Source organism: Papilio xuthus, unplaced genomic scaffold (genome assembly GCF_000836235.2).
Source record: "Papilio xuthus unplaced genomic scaffold, Pxut_1.1 DF827789.1, whole genome shotgun sequence".
Classification (NCBI taxonomy): domain Eukaryota; kingdom Metazoa; phylum Arthropoda; class Insecta; order Lepidoptera; family Papilionidae; genus Papilio; species Papilio xuthus.
Window position 1 is genome coordinate 1844214 of NW_013530860.1, and position 22359 is coordinate 1866572.

Genomic DNA, 22359 nt, shown 5'->3' on the forward strand with positions numbered 1-22359 from the left:
TGCCGATTGGGGTTCAATAGACTATAAAACTATTTTTCCTAATGAAAAAATACTGTACTTACATTTCTCATAATATAATAATATATTGGTATGTACATTATTGAAGTTAAATTTGTTTTGACGTATTATTTAAGACAGCGTTTCTTAAAGTTTGCAAAAAAGTTTGAAAACAGCAGATTTAAGGCACCATAAACCATTGTGGTCGACACTCATTTTTCATAGTGCTAATTTTTTTTTAAATAACAAAAAAACAACAACGCAATTTAAAAACTTTGAGAATTTACTTCTGCGGTTGATTTCCAGTGGTGCCATCTATGATTCTTTGTAAAAACTAAAAACAAACTGCCTCATAGTGGCGACATCTTTTATTTAATGCGGAATCTATTCACACATATACTGCTGTTAGCCGTAAGATGTCACTAGTTTTTAATTTTAAAAATATAAAAAAATTAAGAAAAGCCATAAACATCATAGAAAAAGTTAATAAAAAAAGGGAAACATATCGCTAGGCGCCTCTATTTGGAATTTTACGTATGTATTACAATATTTACATTTTATAACAATATCATAGAAATATTTAACTGAAAGCCTTGATTTTTTTTAAAGAAAATTACACGATATTTATCTAATTTCAAATATGGCAATATTTGGTAACAGAAATGTACTAAATTTCCTGACAAACCATCTAAATAGCTAAGATGGGGATTATAATTACTCACAGAATTTAACATAGGAAAGATATATGAATTACGTATAATATTAGCATATAATAGGTCATTAACAAACATAATTATTGTGTTCTAAGCTTGTGTTCTCACAAATATTAAAGATAAAATATTGTGACTGTCATTGTGACATTCCATTTCGAATCTAACTTATAGTGTGTCTATTTAAGATAGATTAGTTTGACAACTAGCACCTAATAAGTATCGATTTAATTTTGTATGACGATTAATATTGTACTTAATGGACGGTCAAATGAATTGTCAAACTAATCTATCTTAAATAGACACACTATACACATATATAGTCAAACAAGGATATATGACCTGGTCAGTCATAGTATTATACTTGACAGTTAACATTGACAAGGTGAGCTAATGAGCTGATATAATTTAGTTTGACATGACAAGGTCAGATATTCTTGGTGATATATGTGTCCCGGTGGGCAAGTTAAATTAAACTGTCTCAGCTCACTAGCGCCACCTTATCAATGTCAAAAAAGTGACACAGGTATGTTGTCAAGGTTTTTTTTCTTTTATGTCAGTTTCCATGCGTATGTATTTTTATATATTACCGGTCTAGATAAATACTATATGTTCTTGTCTGTTGTCATACATTTACAGATAGAAGTAAAATATCTATACATTCTTTAAACAGCTTAAGAATATTATATAAAAACAAACTACGCTAGTTCATTGTACATAAACTCGATTTTACGAATAACCGTGGAATTTCACTGTCATTTACATGTTTAACAAAATAGAGACAATATATATATATTAATTCTAGTAGCATCGGGTCATCTCCGTTAGTTTATAATCTGACTAGCGACTAACACAATATAAAAACAATAGGCGTGTAACTATATTGTACCTTTATCTTATCAAATACATTTGTGACGACAATTAATGAATCATTTCTACAAAAACTAATTAGATTTTTCTTGATTGCGGAATTTGATAATGGGAAATCCCACAAATAACAAAGAAATATATAATAGATTTTTTTTACAAATTTTACTAAGAAAAGCTAAACAAAGGCAAATTATATTTAATCTATTGTATCTAGGCAAGTACATTGTACCTATAGTTAGTGCAGGAAAAATATAACCTAATAATTGTACTATTAAATCACTGAAACTAAATAACCTTATAGTAATTTAAATACATTTTACCTACAAAACGTTTATTGTCTAGAAGCCATGATAAAATTTTAATTGAATTTATCGTTCTTAGAATCAGCCCAGGGCCGGCTTTACCATTTCTCGCGCCCTGGGCGAGATTTAAAACTCCAAAGATAAAGTATCTTAGGGCGCACCTCAGGCGTCCCTTAAGCCCGGCGCTTAGGGCGGTCGCACCACCTCGCCCTAGCCTAACACCGCTACTGAATCACCCGTCCTTTTCTCGACACGAACGAAAGAGTGAATGAGCGAGAGCGATTCATCTATCTCGCTCATTTGACTTTTAAACTTGCGCATGCGTTGATGCTGCGACGAGATAGTTTTGATTGATTTCTGTGTCTTAATTTAATACTGAATTAGCTAAATGAATTGGCTATCTTATGCTAAACTTTTCTTTAATTTTTTGTGTGTTATTTGTGTGGTATTAATTTTTTTTCTTTCTAAACCTATCAAAATGCTCATGGATTCATTGTCGCTTCTAAATAGACCTATTTTAAATGAATATAAAACATAATCCTTTAGCAATAAAGTTCACTATTGCATTGATATTTTTGTTAATGACGAAATAACTGAATACTACTTTAAATAAATAATAAGTACATAAAACGTATAAAATGATGACATACGCTACATATGGTAAAATTTTTGTTTTAATTTTGGAACATTCGTGCGAAAATGAACTTTATTTTGTCACAAACAAGGTAGGTGAATACCAAATGCACACAATTCTTAATCAAACATATAGTGCCATCATCGTAAAGGTTATATTGCTAAAAATATATGCATGACACAGCCGCACAGAGAGTTGTTAAGTGGTGGCCCTTAGTTTAGATTTAGTAAACACCTAATACTCTACAAAAAGGTGAACTTTTATCCACTCCTAATGCGGTTAGCTTGTCATATTACTGAATTTTGTGACTCTCTCTGATGCGACTGACACGGGCTGATAGTTATGATGATGAAAATTATTATGATGATGATGATGGTGATGATGATTTTAATCAACTATACAACGGGATCACATACGTGACATTTACTCTTAAAAATACCTTTTAATCGTCTCGTTTCTTCCTAGCGACAGGTGAGCTGGGAAGATAGGTCTTTAGTCAGTCAATACTTAGGTCATTGGAGAAATGTCGCGACAGCTTCGTGACGTCAAGGCCGGTAAAGTCGGTGAACAAGTCGGTGGTCGCGGTAGTCGGCTTGCCGGAACTCGAGCTGGTGGAGGCCTGCTCGCACGGATCTATTGTAACCAGAGCATCCTCTTTGCTGCACACTTCGAATGGATCTGATATACCTAAAGCAAATAGACGACTTTGTTACAACGTTTTAAGGTTTAAATTGGCATTGTAAACTGTCAACTATATAGATTTGTTCCGCCATTTTGAAAATTTGTGTTAAAAAAATTGCAACTACTTTTCACACAAAGATCTTGACATAGAGGTTTTTTATATCAAAAGGTGGCAAACGAGCGAGCGGTCACCTGAGATCGCTGAAATAGCGAAGTGACTGTTGCCCATAGACATACGTTATTGCATATGCGTTGCCTATCTTTAATCGACGGAGGAGAGTATGCTTAGAAAGAAAATAATTTCCCTTTCCATGCATCCTCTCATCCGGAAAGTCCACTTCTACTTCCCATCCTTTCCTTATAAGAAAAAGGGTGGGAAGGGAAAGAGGACTAAATTAGGCCTCCGGGACGCAAGGTTGCAGGAGAATGTTAGCGATGTCAAATACAAATGTGGTCAACGTTGTATACTAAATTTACTTTGCCTAGTGTATGAAGAAACTTAAACGAAGACTTACCCAAGACACTCCTGACTTCGTTATTGGGCTGACTGAAATATATGAATCGGTAGAAGCCGGGTGTGCGCACACCGCTGCCTACAGGGAAGCTGAGCGTGATGGTGCGCGCTTGTCCGCTCTCCGGAGAATCGTGTGGTAATGATACCTTAGCGAGGTACTCGTATGCGATGTAGTCGTCTAAATTGTGGAAATCCGCCTAGAATTGTAAAACGGACAAAATAACTAAAGGATACATCGGAAATTGTTTAAGATCTGTATTTCAAAGAGTACTAAAAGCACGCCCATCTCCATGAAAAAAAAATCCTACTTTATCAATTCTTTAATAGTACGACTTTCTCGGTAACTAGACTAACCGTGGGTTTCTGAGACCAAAATTCCTGTGTAAAACACATGAATATATGATTTATACCGAGATTGTCAGAAACACGATAAGACTAATATTCCGCATATAGACTAGCCGCAAGCGTTAGTGAATAGGGGGCTGAAGGTTTAGATGAAATATTACTTTTTTTAAGTTAAAATAAAAAAAAATGTTTAATCTATCTCTTTTTATCTAAAGAGTAAATAAACAAAGGTTTGTCTATCGATTTTAACGAGAAATCGTAAATATTCTAATTTTTTTTTATATCATAAGATGGCAAACGAACGAGCGGTCACCTGAAATCGCTGAAATAGCGAAGTGACCGTTGCCCATAGACATACACAGAATTTAATGTCATATCCGTTTTGTAAAAAATGCCTATAATACTTATCAGGTAAATTATATTTATCAGTTATCAGAATTGATAAAAATAAGCAAAACTACTAAATTTATCGCACATAGTAACATTTCCGGATACTTTGAAATTATACAATGTCATCGCGATACCTCGATATGATCATTTTTTGTCATATTATAAATTAACCTGTTTTCAAAATGCGTTAAAAATTTATCTTGTAGAATATTACAAGCAACTATCCACGCAATTTTTGCAATAATAGCTGTGATATGAAGAAGACAGAGAATGACAAAATCGAACATGAGTAAGCGAGAAACCTCTATTAGCGAGAGTCGTTGTCCGGTTCCGATCTCCATAAGCGAGAAACTCTGTTTAGTTTAGATTAGAAAACAGAGAAAAACATCCCTTGGACTATCTAAACGTAAGATAGTATACTTTTATACCACTATTGAATAACTTTATTCGAAGAAAAGAGTTATATAAGAGATTAAAAACGAAAAGAGTTACATTTTCGTCGGGTCGACTTGTCAGTAAAAGTACAAATCAGCTCATCGCATAAATCAATGAAATACTGACATGCTTTACTTATTAACGCATCGCAACCTTGACATCGATATTAGCAAAACTAGAACGAACTAATTAACTCACAATAAGCAAATAATAATCAAATTAAATAAACAAAACCTATAAAACCTTAATAGAGTTGTTTCAAGTTAAAAGTATAAAACTATAAAATAAAAAGTGGTAAGTTCTCTCTTATGTAGAGCCAAGAACGCTTATTTTTACCTATTTTAGTGAAATAATATATAACTATTGTTTACAAAGTTTATCTTCCGCAAAGCAATAAGTGTTCCCCTTAGGGATCAATTAATGACTGAAGGCAGCAAGTTAACTTGAAATATCGACCGATATGTAGTCTAAAAGGCTATATGAATTAGTTATATCTGTCGTTACACTTACATCGTAAATGCCGATCCAATCATTTGGGTTTATTTCAACGTCGGGTGATAAAGTACACTGCGTTCTAAAGTCCGCGTCCCCGATGTACCAGATCCTCACCACGGGTGCGAATTCCACCGTCTTCTCTGTATAGTTGGCCATCACCTGCAACAATATATCGAAGCAATACATAACAAAGTTTACGTAATTGGGTAGTTTTGCGTAGTTGGTTGATTCTTTGATCGACTTCTTAGCCTGTCGAGTAATCGGTTGAATACAGTCTAGATGTTGGAATGTTGGATTACAGGTATGTTGGAAGGTTTGAATATTGGAAGCTTGAATTAAGTATGCATAGTGAATATATTTATTATTAAACAAGTTTTCGCTCGCGACTCCGTCCGCATGAAAGTAAAAAAAAACTAATAAGTATTCTATATGTTCCACCAGACTATGTTCTACATCTATGCCAAATTTCATCGAAAACCATGCAGCCGATCTAGAGATACCTTCTAACATCCATCCGTCCATGTAAACATTCACATTTATAATATTAGTAAGATAATAGTTAGCTGTAAAACGAAATCCTTTGTTTGCTTATTGATTTCAAATGTCCGATAAGTTCTTAGAATCGATGGCTTGTAACTATTAGATAAGAAGATAAAATGCTCACAACTACTAAGGAGGGAATCAGTAACAAAATCGTCTTTCGATTTCTGCGTATTTCCGAAATGATTACATTCTCCGTATTTCGCATTACATTTTAAGATGCGAACAATCAATGATAAAAATTATTAAGGAATTATTACATCAAATATCCCTTCTCTACTACAGGGAAATAAGTGTTTGTGTACCAGAAAAATCATCACTTTTGGATATTACTTTGCCGGTATCATAAAATTCGTTTGATGAAAAGTATTACAAGATTCAATCTTAATAGCAGCTCGATGTCAGCAGCCACTGCGAGCGACAGAAAGCTCGAGTTCGACCGTTGACAACTTAAATGGTATATTGTCTAGCGTATCTCATGATATTCCGAGCCAATGTAAAAATTGGATGTCTTTATAACAAGATACTTTAATTCCAAAGTGGCAAAGTTGTTGTGTACATAGATTCTATGATAAGACACAACATTGATAAGTCACTCAATAAGGATTATGGTCAAGTACAAAATGAATCATATTTATATCATAATTGCGATAGTAGCCTTATTGCCTATCCATTTCAGGTTGAATATAAAACCAAAGCAATTTAAAAGTTACATCATCATGAGCTCATTATACGTCCCCACTAAGGGGCTCGAACCCTACCATAAAGTAAGGGTTACTAGACCATAGACAACCATGCTGGCAAAGTGCGGGTTGATTGACTTGACACATATCTTCGAATTTTTTGGCAGATATGTGCAGGTTGTATTGCGATGTTTTCCTTCACCGTAAGAACGTCGGAAAAAATAGGGATTTTTCATATTTTGTACGTATTGAAATTTATCGTAAAATTTTGAAACAAAAGTTACATACAGGATATTAGCGGCACAACTCAATAAGTGGTATTTATCATATACTTATCTTCGGCTTATCGGAACGATTATCTCTTTGTTAGTTCTATGCGAGGGAAAAACATGTTAGAATATTCAAACAAATTTGATTTTACATTCGCAACAATTATCCAGAAAATGAGTCGTATCCGTATTACGGATTACAAAAAACTAAATAGGATTTATTTTAATTTAATACTTTTTAAACTAGATTTTGATACATTTGCAATCATTGTGCAATAACAAATTTTGATTTTCATTATCGGATTTTAAATAATGATATGATAACATAAAAATTATCTTCTATATCTATAATAATAATACACTTACATTCTTACGATGAAGGAAAACATCGTGATGTAATCGCACATATATGAGAAGAAATTCAAAGATATGTGTGAAGTCAACCAACCCGCACTTGGCCAGCGTGATTGACTATGGCCTGGTCACTGATTTAAGGTAGGCTATGAGCCCCTCGGTGGATGCGTATAGTGAGCTGATAATAGTTACATACTCAATATAAAAGAAAAACAAAACTTCTTGATAGCCAGCTTTATATAACAGAAAGCTTGGTAAATATAATAATACAAACCGCGACAACTTTTTAGCCATTTGGATAAACAAGTAATACAGAGAATTAAAAAAAACACTGTCTGACTGTATATTTGATAAAACCTCAAGGTTCAAAATCGGTTAAACAATTAAGATACCAAGACATCATAATAAATTGAAAGCTCGTTAAATAATTAAAGGGTAATGAGTAATTTGGGTTAGTTGGATAAATTAATTCAAACAGAATATCCTACGATACATACATAATGCGGATCTTAAGTAGGACAATAATGAAACCCCGCAACACGCTATACATACAGGAATATCACATCAGCCAGTTACATTAAACGGTTTAAACAAATGGAACTCATGTGTTACGTATTAAACACAATCTGATGGATGTTTGCTACAAGGTATCGCCATAACAGCTAAATGGATCTTGATGAAATTTGGCACAGATGTAAAACATAGTCTGGCAGAACTCATAGGCTACTAATTAAGTTTTTTTTTTAATCCACGCGGACTGATCGCGGGCAACAGCTAGTACAATAAGAAATTATATTGAATGTAGACACTTCAAGACTCAAACATAGTTACATCGTGGTTTGAAGTTGTCGTAAACATGAAACTGCTAAACTTTAAAGTTAGAAGTGTTCTTTATATGTATTTTATAAACATAACAGACGGTGCAATGATAATCACAGTAACGAATTATCGTAATAAAAATTTAACTGCAATATGTTACGATATAATCATAAAAACAGTATACAAAACATGAAAAACTATACAAAACAAGCCAAAGCATAACATAACATGCTACAACCAAACAAACAAAAACCATGAATGCTTCTAAGCTACCAACTATCCCCAAAACACTTTATTCCAACCTTTGGTATAACGAAGGTGATCTAACAAGCCCGAACGGCAAACCATACTCATGCGAACATACCTCATCTGAGACGAAGACACCATCTACGTTATCACATACATCTTCTTCTTCTTCTTCACCTTCAGGAACATCAGGGGTACTAGTGCCTGCCTCGTCTTCAGGGGTGTCCGCAGGCTTGACGAGAGCGGTCCGCATTCTAATCATAGAACGTGTTGCTCTCGGTACATCAGCCATCAGGGAGCGAGTGAGGAGCCTCTGAACCTAGCGTGCATGTTAGTTTAAAGCAACTACATCCAATTGTTTTGTATATTTTTTGCTTTAGGATTTGTGACCTAAAACTAATGCATACTAGCAAAGCTATACAGGCATGCATGTGTGCAGTGCATTATTGGTAAAAAGTAAGCAAAAATTAAAAACCATTCTCTATTTTTAACTGTGTTAAGCAAAAGTTAGTCCGACTTGTTCTATATAAATGAATTCTGGTTTTGGACCAGTTAATTGAGATGATATAGGTCGTTAATCTACTAATGTTTTTATCGTAAGAAAATTTTTTAAGAAATTTTTTAAAAATTAACTGCCGACAATCTTCCTAACCGTTGAATTAAATTATTTTAGATTCGTTAAAATAGTAGTTTGAAAAATGTCATAATATAACCAACTAAAGTATGTTATATCGCAATAATGTGGTAACGCAATAGTTTATGTAACCTCTTTGCTCGCTTAATAAAATCTCTAGCGCGATGTGGACCTTGGCTTCGTTATAATGCACACTACGATATATTTACGATGAAGAGTTATTATAGCTGTCATATTAAAACCGATTTAACAGCTAATCAAGATTCAAGACAAAGACACAGAGAGTTCAAAAAATCGTAAAATAGTCACTAATATATAACATTAAGAAACACGTCCATAAGTAAGTTACAAGGACAATTGTAAAATTTATATTGTGCGGTCTAATTAGAGTTTATTAGCCAGCAAATTAACATAAAAACACTACGTAATGTATCCTGCAAAGGCTTACCACTAATATTAGTTAATTTCCTAGACAATATTCAACTCACATGCAATTCAAATGAGAAAAATGTTACTGACCTTGATGGTATAAACTGCTACCACGGGTTTATGGTCACTAACTGTGTAATGTGGTACGTCATTGTAACTTAAGCAATCCGCTCTCAGAGTTATATTTTCATAATTATTAGGTACAACTTTGTACAGTATCCTGTCCGTCCATGATGGTTTTCTCCTAAAAAAATGATGTATTCAGTAATATCATCTAGACTTATAACAGTCATAGAGCGTCGGTGGCTCAGGGGTCAAGCACTTGACTTGCAATCTGCAGGTCCTGGGTTCGAATCCCGCCATGTAACAATGTGTTTTTCGATAACCGATTTACATATGTACACTTATACGATGTTCTGACGATGAAGGAAAGCATCGTGATGCAACCTGCACATGTCTGAGAAGAAATTCAAAGATATTTGTGAAGTCAATCAACCCGCACTTGGGCTGCGTGGTTGACTGTGGCCTAATCACCCGTAACTTAGGGTAGGCTCCAGCCCCTCGGTGGGGACGTATAGTGAAGTGATGATGATTATCCCACTCACATAGTGCCCAATTATGTACTAGTCATTTACATAATATGTTTGCAAGTTAATAAAACAGTTAAGGATTCAGATAACCTACATTCATACTAAAAAGTTTCCAAGCAAATTAGCCACAATTTTAACCACATTATATAAAAATAAATTATCTTTTGAGGTATTTTCATGACGTCAGAGGTATTTTGACGAAATATTCGTTTAGTCACATAATGTAACATAAACATAGAATTTTAAAAGAAAAACCGCAGGTTAATTGATGACTTAGAATTTATGAAGAATTATAATGTTATTGGACAGTACATATTTTTTTGTTTTGCCTATTAACAATTATTAAGTAAAGTAGGTACTATATTAACACATTTACTTGCCCCAGACAATAATTGTTTTATGTCAGCTCAAGGCAGTTATTACGGCATACCCTTATTAATTCTGAAAAACCCTATTGCGGTTGACTGCTCAGGCGCTGGACAGAATGGGCCAAGCAGGCCTGCAACTTACACAGTCTTACATAAACCTATTAGCCTTTATCCGTAATGGAGTTATAAGGTAACAAACATCCATTCATCCATCCAAACTTTCACATAAGAAAGGAGTAATTTTATGTTATAAACAAATTAACTTACTTGAGATCATAATCATCCGTGCCTAATATAAACTTGTAGGTGGGTGGGAACCTAATCTCAGGTTCTGTTAACTCAACAAATGCTTCATCTAATTCTTGGGAAGCATACAACTGGTCATATTTGAGCAGTGCTGCATATTTATCTTTTTCTACCTCTTGTAGTGCAGCAGCTATTTCTTCCGCTGAAGGGCTTTCATCAGGCGGATGGTCAAGGCGACAGTTCAAATCTCCAATGAAGAACACATAGCTAAAAGTATTAAGGTAATTATCATTTCTACTACATAGAACTTAAAGTGGATAATTAATTTTATTTAAAAAAAATCATTTCTTGTAATAAATAGTGAAAAATTGCTTTAAAGTTACAACATTAATTTATTCAATGCTTAACAATGCTTGAAGATTAAGCACTCTAAAAAGTTTTTTTTTAAGTGGTCCCACAATAATCTTATTGCATGGAAAATAAATACAATTGTGACCTTATCATTAAATCATCTAATTTTAATTCCTAATATTTGTAAATGCTTAAATTTTTTAACCTGTTTGCTAAAAATATTGCAAAATGTACTCACTCATGGAACAAAATGTGGGTAGTTTCCGTGACATGGTATGTGTGATTATTTACTATTGTGTTGTAATCAGTAACACGATGATGGTGTAAATGTTCATGTGCTGTAAGATGACAATTCACAAGGCACACTGAACAACCATAGATATTGAACCTTACACTAACTGCACCTTTGTTACCCTGAAATAAATTATCTATAAAATTCGGTTCAAGTTACCATACTCCTCCGAAACAGACCAATTTTTATGAAATTTTATATGCATATTAAGTAGGTAGAAGAACCAGCTACTTTAAATTTTGGATGAATGGATAAAGTGATGGGTAACAGCCGGTATCATATAAAAATAACTACAAGAAACATTTCCATCCATATCCTATGCTATAAAGGGTTGGCGCACTTTATGCATGTCTTCCAGATTGATGTATCATTTCTAATTTCATTCTTCACTTTTTTTTAAACCTAACTAATAAAATTAAAATAAAAAGTAAATATTCTCACCCATAGTCCTCCAAATCCTATTTTAGTATACTGAGCTTCAATATCGCGAAGATGTGTAACATGTTTCAGCTGTGTGTACACTATTAGTATGATGCCTTGCAGCCTTATTGTCTTTGCAATTATGAAGCCTTGTCTACAAAGTATCTTGTTAAAGGTGGATGTCCATGGGTCAGTGAACAAACTGTCCATTACCATGTTCTGAGGAGCTGATTTAACTTCTTGTAAACTGAAAAATGTTTATTATTAAAAATATGTACAATTTTGTACCAAATAATCTAACAAAGTATAGAAAATCAGATGAACAATTTACAACTTTTAGGATCTTAAAAATATATTTAAAGAAAATTATTTAATTAATTATCAGAAAGGTAATTAGGTAATTCTACAAATAAATATACAAACCCAATAACATAGAAATCTGGTAAAGGTTTGTTTCTATTAAATTGTGATGGAAAATCCAATAAGGAATTCAAGTCTTGACCTGGAGACTTAGTAGCAACATTCCAGGTCACAAAATAAAACCTGCAACAAATAAAACACATTTAGGATTCGACGATTGCTGTAAGATATATTAATATGAGGTCACGTTTTACGCCTTTATTTTCCGTTTGTTTAATTAATAAAAAAATATTTACCTTAAAGTATCCATTTTTTATCAATTTCTATAATCCCAGCAGCACATAAGTTTTAACTACAAATATCATTTACAAAAATAAGACAGGATTTTCAAGGAAAATAAGACAAAGCTTAATTTCGGTGTAACACAGCTAATTTTACACAACGAAGATACGAAACAGTTAGTGAATGTTAAGTTATTCACTCGCAACTCTTAACTATTTAGATTTGAGATGATAAATGAAATTACACAAACTGAAGTGATATGATAAAGACGACAATAATTAACATTTGACGTTGACGTTGACAATAACTTAAGCTTTACCAGTTTAAAAAACGATATCGGTAAAGATAGAAATTGTTTCGAAAATAAATTGCTATGAAATCTCTCTTTCTTGAATCTTTTTGAAGAAGTAAAAAACTACGAGACTAATTTTGCCGCTGTCGCCAGAAACAAGATTTCTCACATCGTTCCAAAGTTCCATTCATCGGGAAACAGAGCTGGTAATATTGGCAATGGCGTTATACTAAAACGGCGGGAAAACATTTGTCACTGTGATGGTAAAACTGTCAAAAACTGCCATTGTACTTGTACTGTTAGCTTTTTAGATCACGGCGGTTTTATTTACAAATAATTCGTGACGTTTCATTTCAATAAATGTAAAAATCTATTCATTTTCTTACTATAAATAAAATTCAGTGCCTTAGTCCTAAATTATAAAAATGAGCTCTGGTGATATTCAAGTAAGTATGATGCCAAACCTTTTTGTAATTGTTAAATAAACATTATTAACCATCTTTGCATATCCGTAGGATATGCCACGCACAACCAGAAGATCTTTAAGGACGATTCAAAGTACTGCAACGGACACCGAAAATTTGGTGGGTAAACCATCAAATAGTCCTAAACATCAGTTATCCCGAGAATCTCCTGTCCTCGACATGTGAGTTTTAATATTAATAAAACTGCTAACAACATTCATATTACAAAATAATAAAAATTAAATTGTTTCTAGAGCTCCTCCAGTAAAAAGGAAAAGTCCATCTCACAAGAAAATTCAAGCTAACCTTGACGACAAAGTATCGGTTGATGATTTGACCAATCCTAAAACAGCTTCTAAAAATTACTGGAAAGCTTTAGCTACTAAGAGCCAGTGAGTATAAAGTTTCATTAAGTAAAAATAGTTATAAGTAACAATTTTCATCACACTGAAGGTAGTCTAATATTTTTGGGGTTATGATGTTTACACACAAAAGTAAGAATCTTAAACCATGTGATAGCTTTATACAGCTAATGTTTTTGTTAACACTACTTTTGTAGGTCGGCTTTGCAAGAAGCATTAAGCCAGAATGAGAAGCTTCATGAAACAATAGAAGAACTTAAGGAGGAGATAGTTAAGCTCAGGGAAATGTTGGAAGAAGCTAATGCCTTTGTGGAAGTTGTTAAGGTACTCTTTTTTACATAACATTTTATTGAATTTTTAGTGAATATTAATAATTCTTTCCAAGGTACAATCAAAGTATCATGCATTCTTAGCAATCAGCAATTTTTCGTGATAATAACACATTTTACTAATATTATATATGCGAATGTTGGAATGAATGGATGGATGGATTTTTTGTGAAGGTATCTTCTGAATGGCTGCATAAATCTTATTAAAAGTTAGCACAGATGTAAGACTGTAGACTATAAAATTAATACTGTGTTGCTGTGACATTCAATTGGAAATTATGGTTTTGGTCATTGAAATTAATATGTTGTTTTAACTGATACAGTATTTAATGTTTTCTACTATATTTGTATATTAGTATTCCATTTTTTTTTACAAATTTCTGTTGTATTTAACATTCTATATTATATGTCTGTTTTATTTCAGGATTTAACCAATAATACTAATGATGACACAGGCATTGATGTCAATGATGTCAGCCAGACCGATTCTCTGGATGACACACAAAAAACTGAAGATGGCAATGAACAAACTTCTTTGTAGACAATAATTTCTTTATTTCTAGTTATGTAAGTTATATTCTGTACAATCAATATATTTGACAATAATCAGATTTTAGGTGAGGGCAGTATTGCACATTAATTTACTATTTCTTTATTAAATTTAATTTAAATCGAAAATTGAACCTTACCCAAAAATTTGATTGTAAGAAATATGTGTTTTCCTATATTTAGTTGTTATTTAAATAGAGATAAATATTTTTCATTTTTTTAATGTCAACATTTGAAACTTTTCATTAAAATTTTTAACATAACCAATATGTAAGACTAATTAGTGTGTAATAAAATAAATTATAAGAAAATATATGTTTTATTAATTATAAAATTCAGCTGTCATAAAATAATCTTTTTATTACTAAATAAAACACGAAAAAAGTGACATTTCAAAATTTTTATCCAAAATCTTATTAAAAAAAATTAAATTATTTGCACCTAAAGGAATTAAATCCGAGCATAAAAGTTAATCATAATAGTATTCTTATAACCTAGAATATGCCAAAATAAGAACACATTAATATATCACTGTTTCCATGTTACATATGCAAATTGTCATCTTTTAGTTCCTACACAAAAAAGGAACTACAACGCATACTTGAACCTTGATAAAGCAGAGTCATTCCCGAGGCATTAAAGGTTGTCTGCCTTCATAAGCGAGAAACTCAGTCTCGAGAGAAACCTCTATGAGCAAGAAAAATATTTCTGTCCTCTATTGTTTGGACTTTCGCTTATTCAAGTTCAACAATATATTACTATGAGTGGCACTGTAGTCAAATCCCAGTTCTATAATTATAATTTACAATATTACAAAGTCAAATATTCTTTATTTAAAAAAACTTTGAAAGTCTCATCAAAGTTCTCTTCATATGTCCAAGGTGTTAAGTCCGGATACATTCTAATATCTGTAAGTACATTGACTTCTGCATTTTGAGGCAATACACTTCTCACTTTTATATTGAGACATCCAGATGCATGTATATAATGGTTAATTATCAACTTATATATAAAGCTGGCATATTTAAAGTCCAAATTATCAATTGTGTTATGTACTCTTGGTGTATGAGATCTTATTTCATTTAAATATCCTGTTGTTATTATAGGCACTATGTAGTCAGCCTGAAAAATTAAAACATGAAATGAGAAATTCTCTGATCTAAAGGATAAAAATCTATGGCTTTTTATCATATATGGCTAAGAGTTAAAAAATTAAAATGATACTGCTATATCCAAAACACATTCATGCCTAAAAACCAACAACAACACAAAGTTGATTGCATTGTTCAAGATTGCATAATGAAAGTTATCACACCTAAGCTAAGGAAACTTCAGGTTTAAACTTTTCAAATTACTCAGTGTTTGCTAGCACAAAGTTAAGAGCCGTCAAGATATCTGGTAACATTGGTGCCCCATATGTGCATGAATCAAGTAACTTACCTTTTCAAAATATTCTCTTATAAATTTTTCAGGATTCCGATAAACTTCATCTCTTCTCTCATTGAGGGTGATTACACTAACTGCTGGTACATCTGTCCAATTTTCTACATATTGTTTTATATTAACTGCTGTTGCCCATCCATCCTCCGTAAATGTCAAAAATAATATAGGATGATCCTTTTCTATCTTTGTATCATCAGTCTTGACCGGTGGTCTGAGTGTTGGTTTATCAGGCCTTTTAGATTCTTTGATAACCATTGATTTGTTTAAAGCTGGTGGTAAATCGTTTGGAAGGTTCTTTGTAAAACTTATGATTTCTCTTGTACCACTTGTTTTGCTACCACTATGGTAGCCACTGTCTTCTTTATAAAAACATTGTGATAAAATACTGAATGGATCATCTATGGATTTCAGGATATCAAAACGTTTCATTTTAACTAAGGCATCAAGAATTTTGTCCAATGTTGCATTCTCATTTTGCATGAACACTTTAAGAACTGTGTCAGCGGGATCTTCTTTTACTGTACTCATAATGTACTGAAATGATGTGGTAAAATTTTAAAAACAAATAATATTTTTTACTATTGTTAAATATTGATTGTGGCAAACAATTTTCCTATCACATCATAGGTGAATTAAACATTATTTTTCAGAAATTATTGATAAATACTTGTTTAACTTAATCATTATTATTTGTTACAATTAATTTTGAGGTTTATCAAAATGTCAGGAATTTTTACTTACATCTAAATCATCTTGCGATATACCCAAGGAATACCCAAGTTCCCTCCAAGTGTTTGGAGTACCCCCTATTTTTTTTATCAGTGTCCTCCAAGCTTCGTGACAAGTAGCTCCCAGTTTCGATTTTGCATTCCTGTAGTAAAGTATGCTTGTGTGTAGAAAACATACTTTTTTACTAAGTGTACTTAATTCTAATATTTCTCTTTCTCGTTCGTCTTGTACGGCTTCCTCAAGCGCTAATGTATCAATACTGATTGTGTCAGCATTATCGTAATCTTTTAAATACTCCCTGAAAAATAATAACACAATAATAAGAAGTTGCTATGGTAAGCCCTTATTTATTTTCAAATTAAACTACATTTTACTAACATAACTATAATTTACGGTTGATTCTTATAAATAATATAAGCGATTATCACAGTTAATAAGCTGGGTGGATATAAAATTCATATTTTAAGGAAAATGTTTTTGAAAATATGACAAATGACATGAAATAAGATTTTGAAATCAAAGAATATGAATAATGACAGTGGCAGTGAGAGATATCAAAGAGTTTTACGTAATGGTACCGGGATCGTGGACCTAAGTAATTCATTGGATTTTTATCAATCAATAATATGATTTGTCCTTAACTTTAATTATATATTGTAATTAGTTAAATTTATTTCAAGATTTAATTTCATTAATTTTGATTTGAATACTCCAATACTCTATAACCATAAAGATTTTGGATTTTGGCATTGGCGGTAAAATTAAACAGTTTTAATTGTTTACAGGTTAAGATTAATTAATCTTCCCATGATCGTCACATGTTAATTTAATTTTACTATTTATGATTTAAAATGGAATAAAAAGAACACGATGACCAGCCTGTAAGTAAATTATTGTTATGATTTTGATTATAAAAAATTAAAATGGAATTTAAATTATTTGTTTTTAGTGAAAATTTTACAGATATATTGGATGATGTAATAGACAATTCTCCACCAATTTCATTGTCGACATCGAGTACCAATAACTCAGATGATCAGAATGTCGTAAATAATGATAAGATTTCAAATGAAAGTCACAATAGAAAACCAAAGCACACAGGAGAACGCCAAGGTCTAAGAAGTGTTGAAGAAATAGGTATTGTTAATATGAATGGAATATTTCTTGTTCCAGTCTTTCCATCTTCATAAAATTTAGATAGACAATAATGTTATCCCATATTCTGATTACATTACATTTACAAGAAAAATTAACGCTAGAAATCGGATACCACAGAAGCATTCGATGAGTGTACAATGTTTATAGAATAAAATCAAACAAAATTGCAACTTGATACTAAATACTTTTTTCTACAGATCCTAAGTACAGAGATGTGTTCAGCTTTCAACATTTCAACGTCGTACAAACTAAAGTTATTGAAGACGCTTTGTATTCTGGTTTGTTTAATTATGTTATTTGTTTGTTTTGTCTTTACTGTTTTGGCTTCATGAAGATAATTCAGCGTAAGAAAATTAATTCGTAGATTACGATTTCGAAATATTTAATGTTAAATTATTCCAACTTACCTTTTTTTAGAGTATATTGGATGTAATTTCAGACAAATCTTTAGTGGTATGTGCGCCGACTGGATCCGGGAAAACCGTTATTTTTGAAATGGCCATTGTTCAATTGCTCATGGAGATGGAGGAGAAAAATATCGATGAAGATTTTAAGATTATTTACAGTTTGTACATTAGTTATAATAATTATAAACAACTTAAGCCAATAAACATCGTGCCGTGGAACGAAAAGCTGTAATATTTATAAAGTTTTACGGATTTATTTTAGTGATCCATTATCAAAAATCGCCAATTTGTAATTTAATGATCTTCTTGTAGTATTGATGATAACGCACTTATGTTGTTGCCGGCGACTCCGTCTGCGCCCAATTGCAATTAACTTAATAAGTAGCTTATGTGTTCTTCCAAACATCCATTCATCAATCTAAACATTCACATTTATAATATTAGTAAGACTAAGAGTAAGGGGTGATAAGTTATGTAGATATTTTGTTCCCAGTGGCGCCAATCAAAGCGATATGTACTGAAAGGTTAACCGAATGGTACCCAAAGTTTACTAAATTTAATTCATTATGCATTGAAGTAACAGGTGATACTGACGTTGATTTCTCACAATTGAAACCTTACAGGTATGAATCCTTACGATCTAACTCAATATACGATCTCAAACCATTTCTGCGTATCTTAAGATGAAAGTCCCTTTGTAATAAGAAAAGGATGGGTAGGGAAAATGGATTTAATAGAGTAGGGCATGCATAGAAAGGGGAAATATTGTATTTCTGTGCGATTCCCATCTTTCGTCGATTAAAATTAGACATCTGCAATTGCATGTCTATGGTCAGAAATGGCTTCGCTAATTCGGTGAATTCAGGTGGCCACTTACACGTTTGTCACCTTATTATATAAAGAAATTGTTCGTCCTATATCCATGTCTTGTTTACTATTGCGATCTGTTTAATTTCAATTAAAAGAATTAAAAATATTAGTCAAAAGTGCAACAAATAAGGAACAAAGTGATCCTATAAGGGTTCCGTCTTTAACCTTTCGAGATACGGAACCCTAAAAATGGTAAGAAATCGAACATTGTCTTTACTAACGTAAATAATATAGGATTATAATAACAACACCGGAGAAATGGGACATGTTGACAAGACGATGGCGTGACTACAGAGGTATGGTTGAAGTTATCAAATTGTTCCTCATAGATGAAGTTCATATATTGAACGATGTTACTCGTGGTCCTGTCTTAGAGGCTGTTGTAAGTCGGATGAAGACGATACAAGTATGTACTATTCCTTAAATATTCCTAAGTTTACACAAAAAAAAAATTCTTGAAATTTTTACAGTAAAGATATTTTGTTTTTAATTTCTTTGAAATTAGTACTTTCAATCGATAACTTAAACATAGTATGTATTTAATTTCCAATAATTACACGTTTTGTACTCATTCATCGTTGGTTTCTAAGATTAAGATCCGTTAAGCGTATTGTTATCTCTGTTTTGTCTATGATAATGAAAGGTACGACGATATGTTTCATATATAATTTTGGTCTCAGAAACCAACGATTCTTATAACTTTTATTTTAGTCTTCAATACAATCAACTTACCGATTAGAGCAACTTCAAAAGCAACAAGGCAATATAAATATATCCCAAATAGAGGCAAATGCACCTAAAATAAGATTTGTCGCGGTTTCTGCTACAATAAGTAATCCTGAAGACGTCGCGGAATGGCTAGGCACTACAAACAAACCCGCTGTGTTTTATAAGTGAGCAATGTTTACTTATTTTCCCCATTTACCCCTACCTACAGTATTTTTCCCCATTTATTAAAAAAGGACTCTTGTATAGGTTTGGAGATGAATGTCGTCCGGTGAAGATAAAGCGAGTTGTCGAGGGCTATCCCTGTCCCGTAGGAATGAGTATATTTAAATTTGATATTGCCTTAAACTATAAATTGTGGCCCATCATTCAGAGATATCATGATAAGAAGCCAACATTGGTAAGCGCTTTTGTTAAGAATTTAACGCTAGGGTAAAGACGACATTACCTACGCAACTTCGATATATTGATACATGAATTAATTGTTAAAGAAAAAGTGATTTACTTGTAGCTTAGAAGGTTTTTAAAGTAGCAAACGTCCCCAGGTGTTTATTAAAAAATCAATTAAAGTGATAAAGTAGAGAAACTAATAAAGAAGAGGTTTCTATTTCATGTGAAGTTTTTTTTTTTCATTTGATTTATTACATTAGTTGCGCGGCTCGTTTGCCCCCTTCTAGTTTAATTTTTTTTTAGATTTTCTGTAATACTCGAAAAGGTGTGATTCTAACAGCCGAGGCTTTATCCCGGGAGATTACATTTAGGTTTAGCGAAGAACAAAAAGCGAAACTCACGGCTTTGGCTTCCGCTATTAAGACTAAGAAAATTCAAGTTAGTTTACTACTTATTTTAGTACTTTTATGTTAGATAAGAGGAGGTACTGACATGCGATTACGTGGTCCAGGGTGACAAAGGAGAGACTTAATACCAAACTAGCTGTTGCCTGCGACTCTGTCCGCGCGAAATTAATAAAACTTGATCAGTATCTACACCTATGACTAAATTCAGCGAAATCCATTGAGCCGTTCCGGAGATACCTTCCAAAAGATAGGATAGTTTTATTAAATTGCATCGATAGTGTAAATGGTGGATAGATCTTTAGAATCAATAAATATCGAGTTACATGACGCTTGTTTAGAAACACTATCGCTATCTCTATTTAACTTAAAGAATTTGTACGGTATAGCAATATGATCCTAATACAAGTAACGATAGTGAAGATTCACCGTATAAAATTGTTTAGACATTAGTATTGTGCGGTATCGGTTGTCACCACGCCGGCTTGCTGTTCGAAGAGAGGGTGAACATAGAGAGAGCGTTTCGTAATAGCGACCTTCCCATACTGATAACTACAACAACGCTAGGTAAGTTAGTAGTTTAAATATTAGCGGTTCATCTAGATTTACTAAGCTGGTTATCTTTCTTTTCCTTTCTTATCCAACACTTTTCGAATAAGAAAAAGATGAAAAGAGGTGGATTTGACAGGCCACTGGTCACTTCGCTATTTTAGGAACATCAAATAGCTTCTTTACGTATTTATATATTTCATATTTTGGTTTATCTTACAGTTGAGAAAATATTTATTTTATTATACTTATTTCTTTTCGTGTAATATGGAGTTAAGAAAATAGTTTGCATTCGTCACATGTATCCGACCTTTTGACCTTGAACGGAGGCAATTTGCGAATATTTGTTTATGACATCATAAAAAGAAATTGCAAAATGCGATTACGCATTGTCTTACGAAACTGAAATTCGAGAGACGTGCTCTTGGTAAAATTAAATTAATACAATGATATGATATTAGATAGTAATCAGGATGTTTCTTCCGTAATTTCTAAAACGGTTCACGTCGTAGTAGTATCCTACGACTTTTGTAAAGTTAAATATATTTCTATATTATGCTTCAGTTATAATAAATTTTTAGCAATGGGTGTCAACTTACCAGCACATCTTGTAATAATCAAGAATACACAGCAATATGTCAATGGAACTTACCAGGTAAGAGAATGATTTATTTTAGCTCCGTCTTAAAAGAACTATCTTTGAATAGACAACCGTTGACCGATTTTTAATTCTCATTCAATGTCAGTAATGAGCGTCGGTGGCTCAGGGGTTAAGCACTTGGGTTGTAATCTGCAGGTCTTGGGTTCGAATCGCGCTTTATACCGATGTGTTTTCAATTTAAATATGTACATTTATCCAAAGTTCTAACGGTGAAGGAAAACATCGTGATGTTGCAAATATCTGCAAAGAAATTCAAAGATACATATGTTTGATGACAACCCGCACTGAGCCAGCATTGACTATGGCCTAGTCACCCCTGAGTTATGGTAGGCCACGAACCCCTCGGTGGGGACGTATGTAGCTGATGATTCAATGTTTTTTTTTAAACCAGTTCCTATAATAGATACTTGCCTTTTTTACATAGGAATACAGCATCAGTACGGTGCTGCAGATGGTCGGTCGCGCCGGAAGACCTCAGTTCGATTCCGAAGCCACAGCTGTTATCATGACACGTCTTGCTGACAAGGTAAGTACGAGCGTCCGGAGCGAATTCTAATCAAAACTAGAATCCAGGGATGGTGAACCAATGGCACGCGACACAATATTTTTAGGCACGTCACACAAAATTCTTTATGCAATTCTTTATCAAATTAAAAAGTGTGTCGTACATGTAGCCATAACATAATTTGAGAAGCAAACACGAGCGATTCCAGCACTACAAAATGTTCACAATAATTACAAAGTTAGAATTTTGTGATGGCATAATTATT

General features: G+C 32.8%; 4 protein-coding genes across 5 annotated transcripts in view; 2 read left to right on the forward strand and 2 right to left on the reverse strand.

The window, feature by feature from the left end:
- Window positions 1-1238: 1238 nt before the first annotated feature.
- On the reverse strand, window positions 1239-12504 carry LOC106115482 (inositol polyphosphate 5-phosphatase K). Of its 2 annotated transcripts, XM_013308879.1 has the most exons (10): window positions 12271-12504; window positions 12038-12157; window positions 11636-11861; window positions 11141-11316; window positions 10573-10818; window positions 9438-9591; window positions 8403-8603; window positions 5389-5532; window positions 3710-3905; window positions 1239-3200 (listed from the first exon to the last, which is right to left on the reverse strand). In XM_013308879.1, the coding sequence occupies exons 1-10, from the start codon at window positions 12282-12284 to the stop codon at window positions 3010-3012; spliced, it is 1668 nt and encodes a 555-aa protein (XP_013164333.1). In that variant the 5' UTR covers window positions 12285-12504; the 3' UTR covers window positions 1239-3009. The 2 variants fall into 2 exon arrangements, with proteins under 2 accessions (XP_013164333.1, XP_013164334.1); XM_013308880.1 differs by lacking the exon at window positions 8403-8603.
- A 277-nt stretch (window positions 12505-12781) lies between these two features.
- Window positions 12782-14439, forward strand: geminin (geminin DNA replication inhibitor). Its single transcript, XM_013308790.1, has 5 exons — window positions 12782-12994; window positions 13064-13194; window positions 13267-13404; window positions 13572-13698; window positions 14128-14439. Exons 1-5 carry the CDS (start codon window positions 12974-12976, stop codon window positions 14242-14244), a joined length of 534 nt encoding a protein of 177 aa, XP_013164244.1. The 5' UTR covers window positions 12782-12973; the 3' UTR covers window positions 14245-14439.
- A 197-nt stretch (window positions 14440-14636) lies between these two features.
- Window positions 14637-16931, reverse strand: LOC106115419 (uncharacterized). The gene is made up of 4 exons (XM_013308772.1): window positions 16803-16931; window positions 16437-16722; window positions 15693-16229; window positions 14637-15374 (listed from the first exon to the last, which is right to left on the reverse strand). Coding segments are annotated over exons 1-4 (1137 nt in total). The 5' UTR covers window positions 16805-16931; the 3' UTR covers window positions 14637-15062.
- Window positions 16932-17403: 472 nt separating this feature from the next.
- LOC106115414 (probable ATP-dependent DNA helicase HFM1) overlaps window positions 17404-22359 on the forward strand; it is a 30461-nt gene continuing 25505 nt past the window's right edge. Inside the window, exons 1-11 of the mRNA XM_013308767.1 lie at window positions 17404-17561; window positions 17780-17860; window positions 18022-18147; window positions 18483-18612; window positions 19094-19265; window positions 19571-19752; window positions 19835-19985; window positions 20279-20413; window positions 20826-20946; window positions 21510-21583; window positions 22014-22115. Of these exons, the coding sequence (XP_013164221.1) occupies window positions 18078-18147; window positions 18483-18612; window positions 19094-19265; window positions 19571-19752; window positions 19835-19985; window positions 20279-20413; window positions 20826-20946; window positions 21510-21583; window positions 22014-22115 (1137 nt within the window). The 5' untranslated portion in view covers window positions 17404-17561; window positions 17780-17860; window positions 18022-18077. The remainder of the gene's footprint in view (window positions 17562-17779; window positions 17861-18021; window positions 18148-18482; window positions 18613-19093; window positions 19266-19570; window positions 19753-19834; window positions 19986-20278; window positions 20414-20825; window positions 20947-21509; window positions 21584-22013; window positions 22116-22359) is intronic.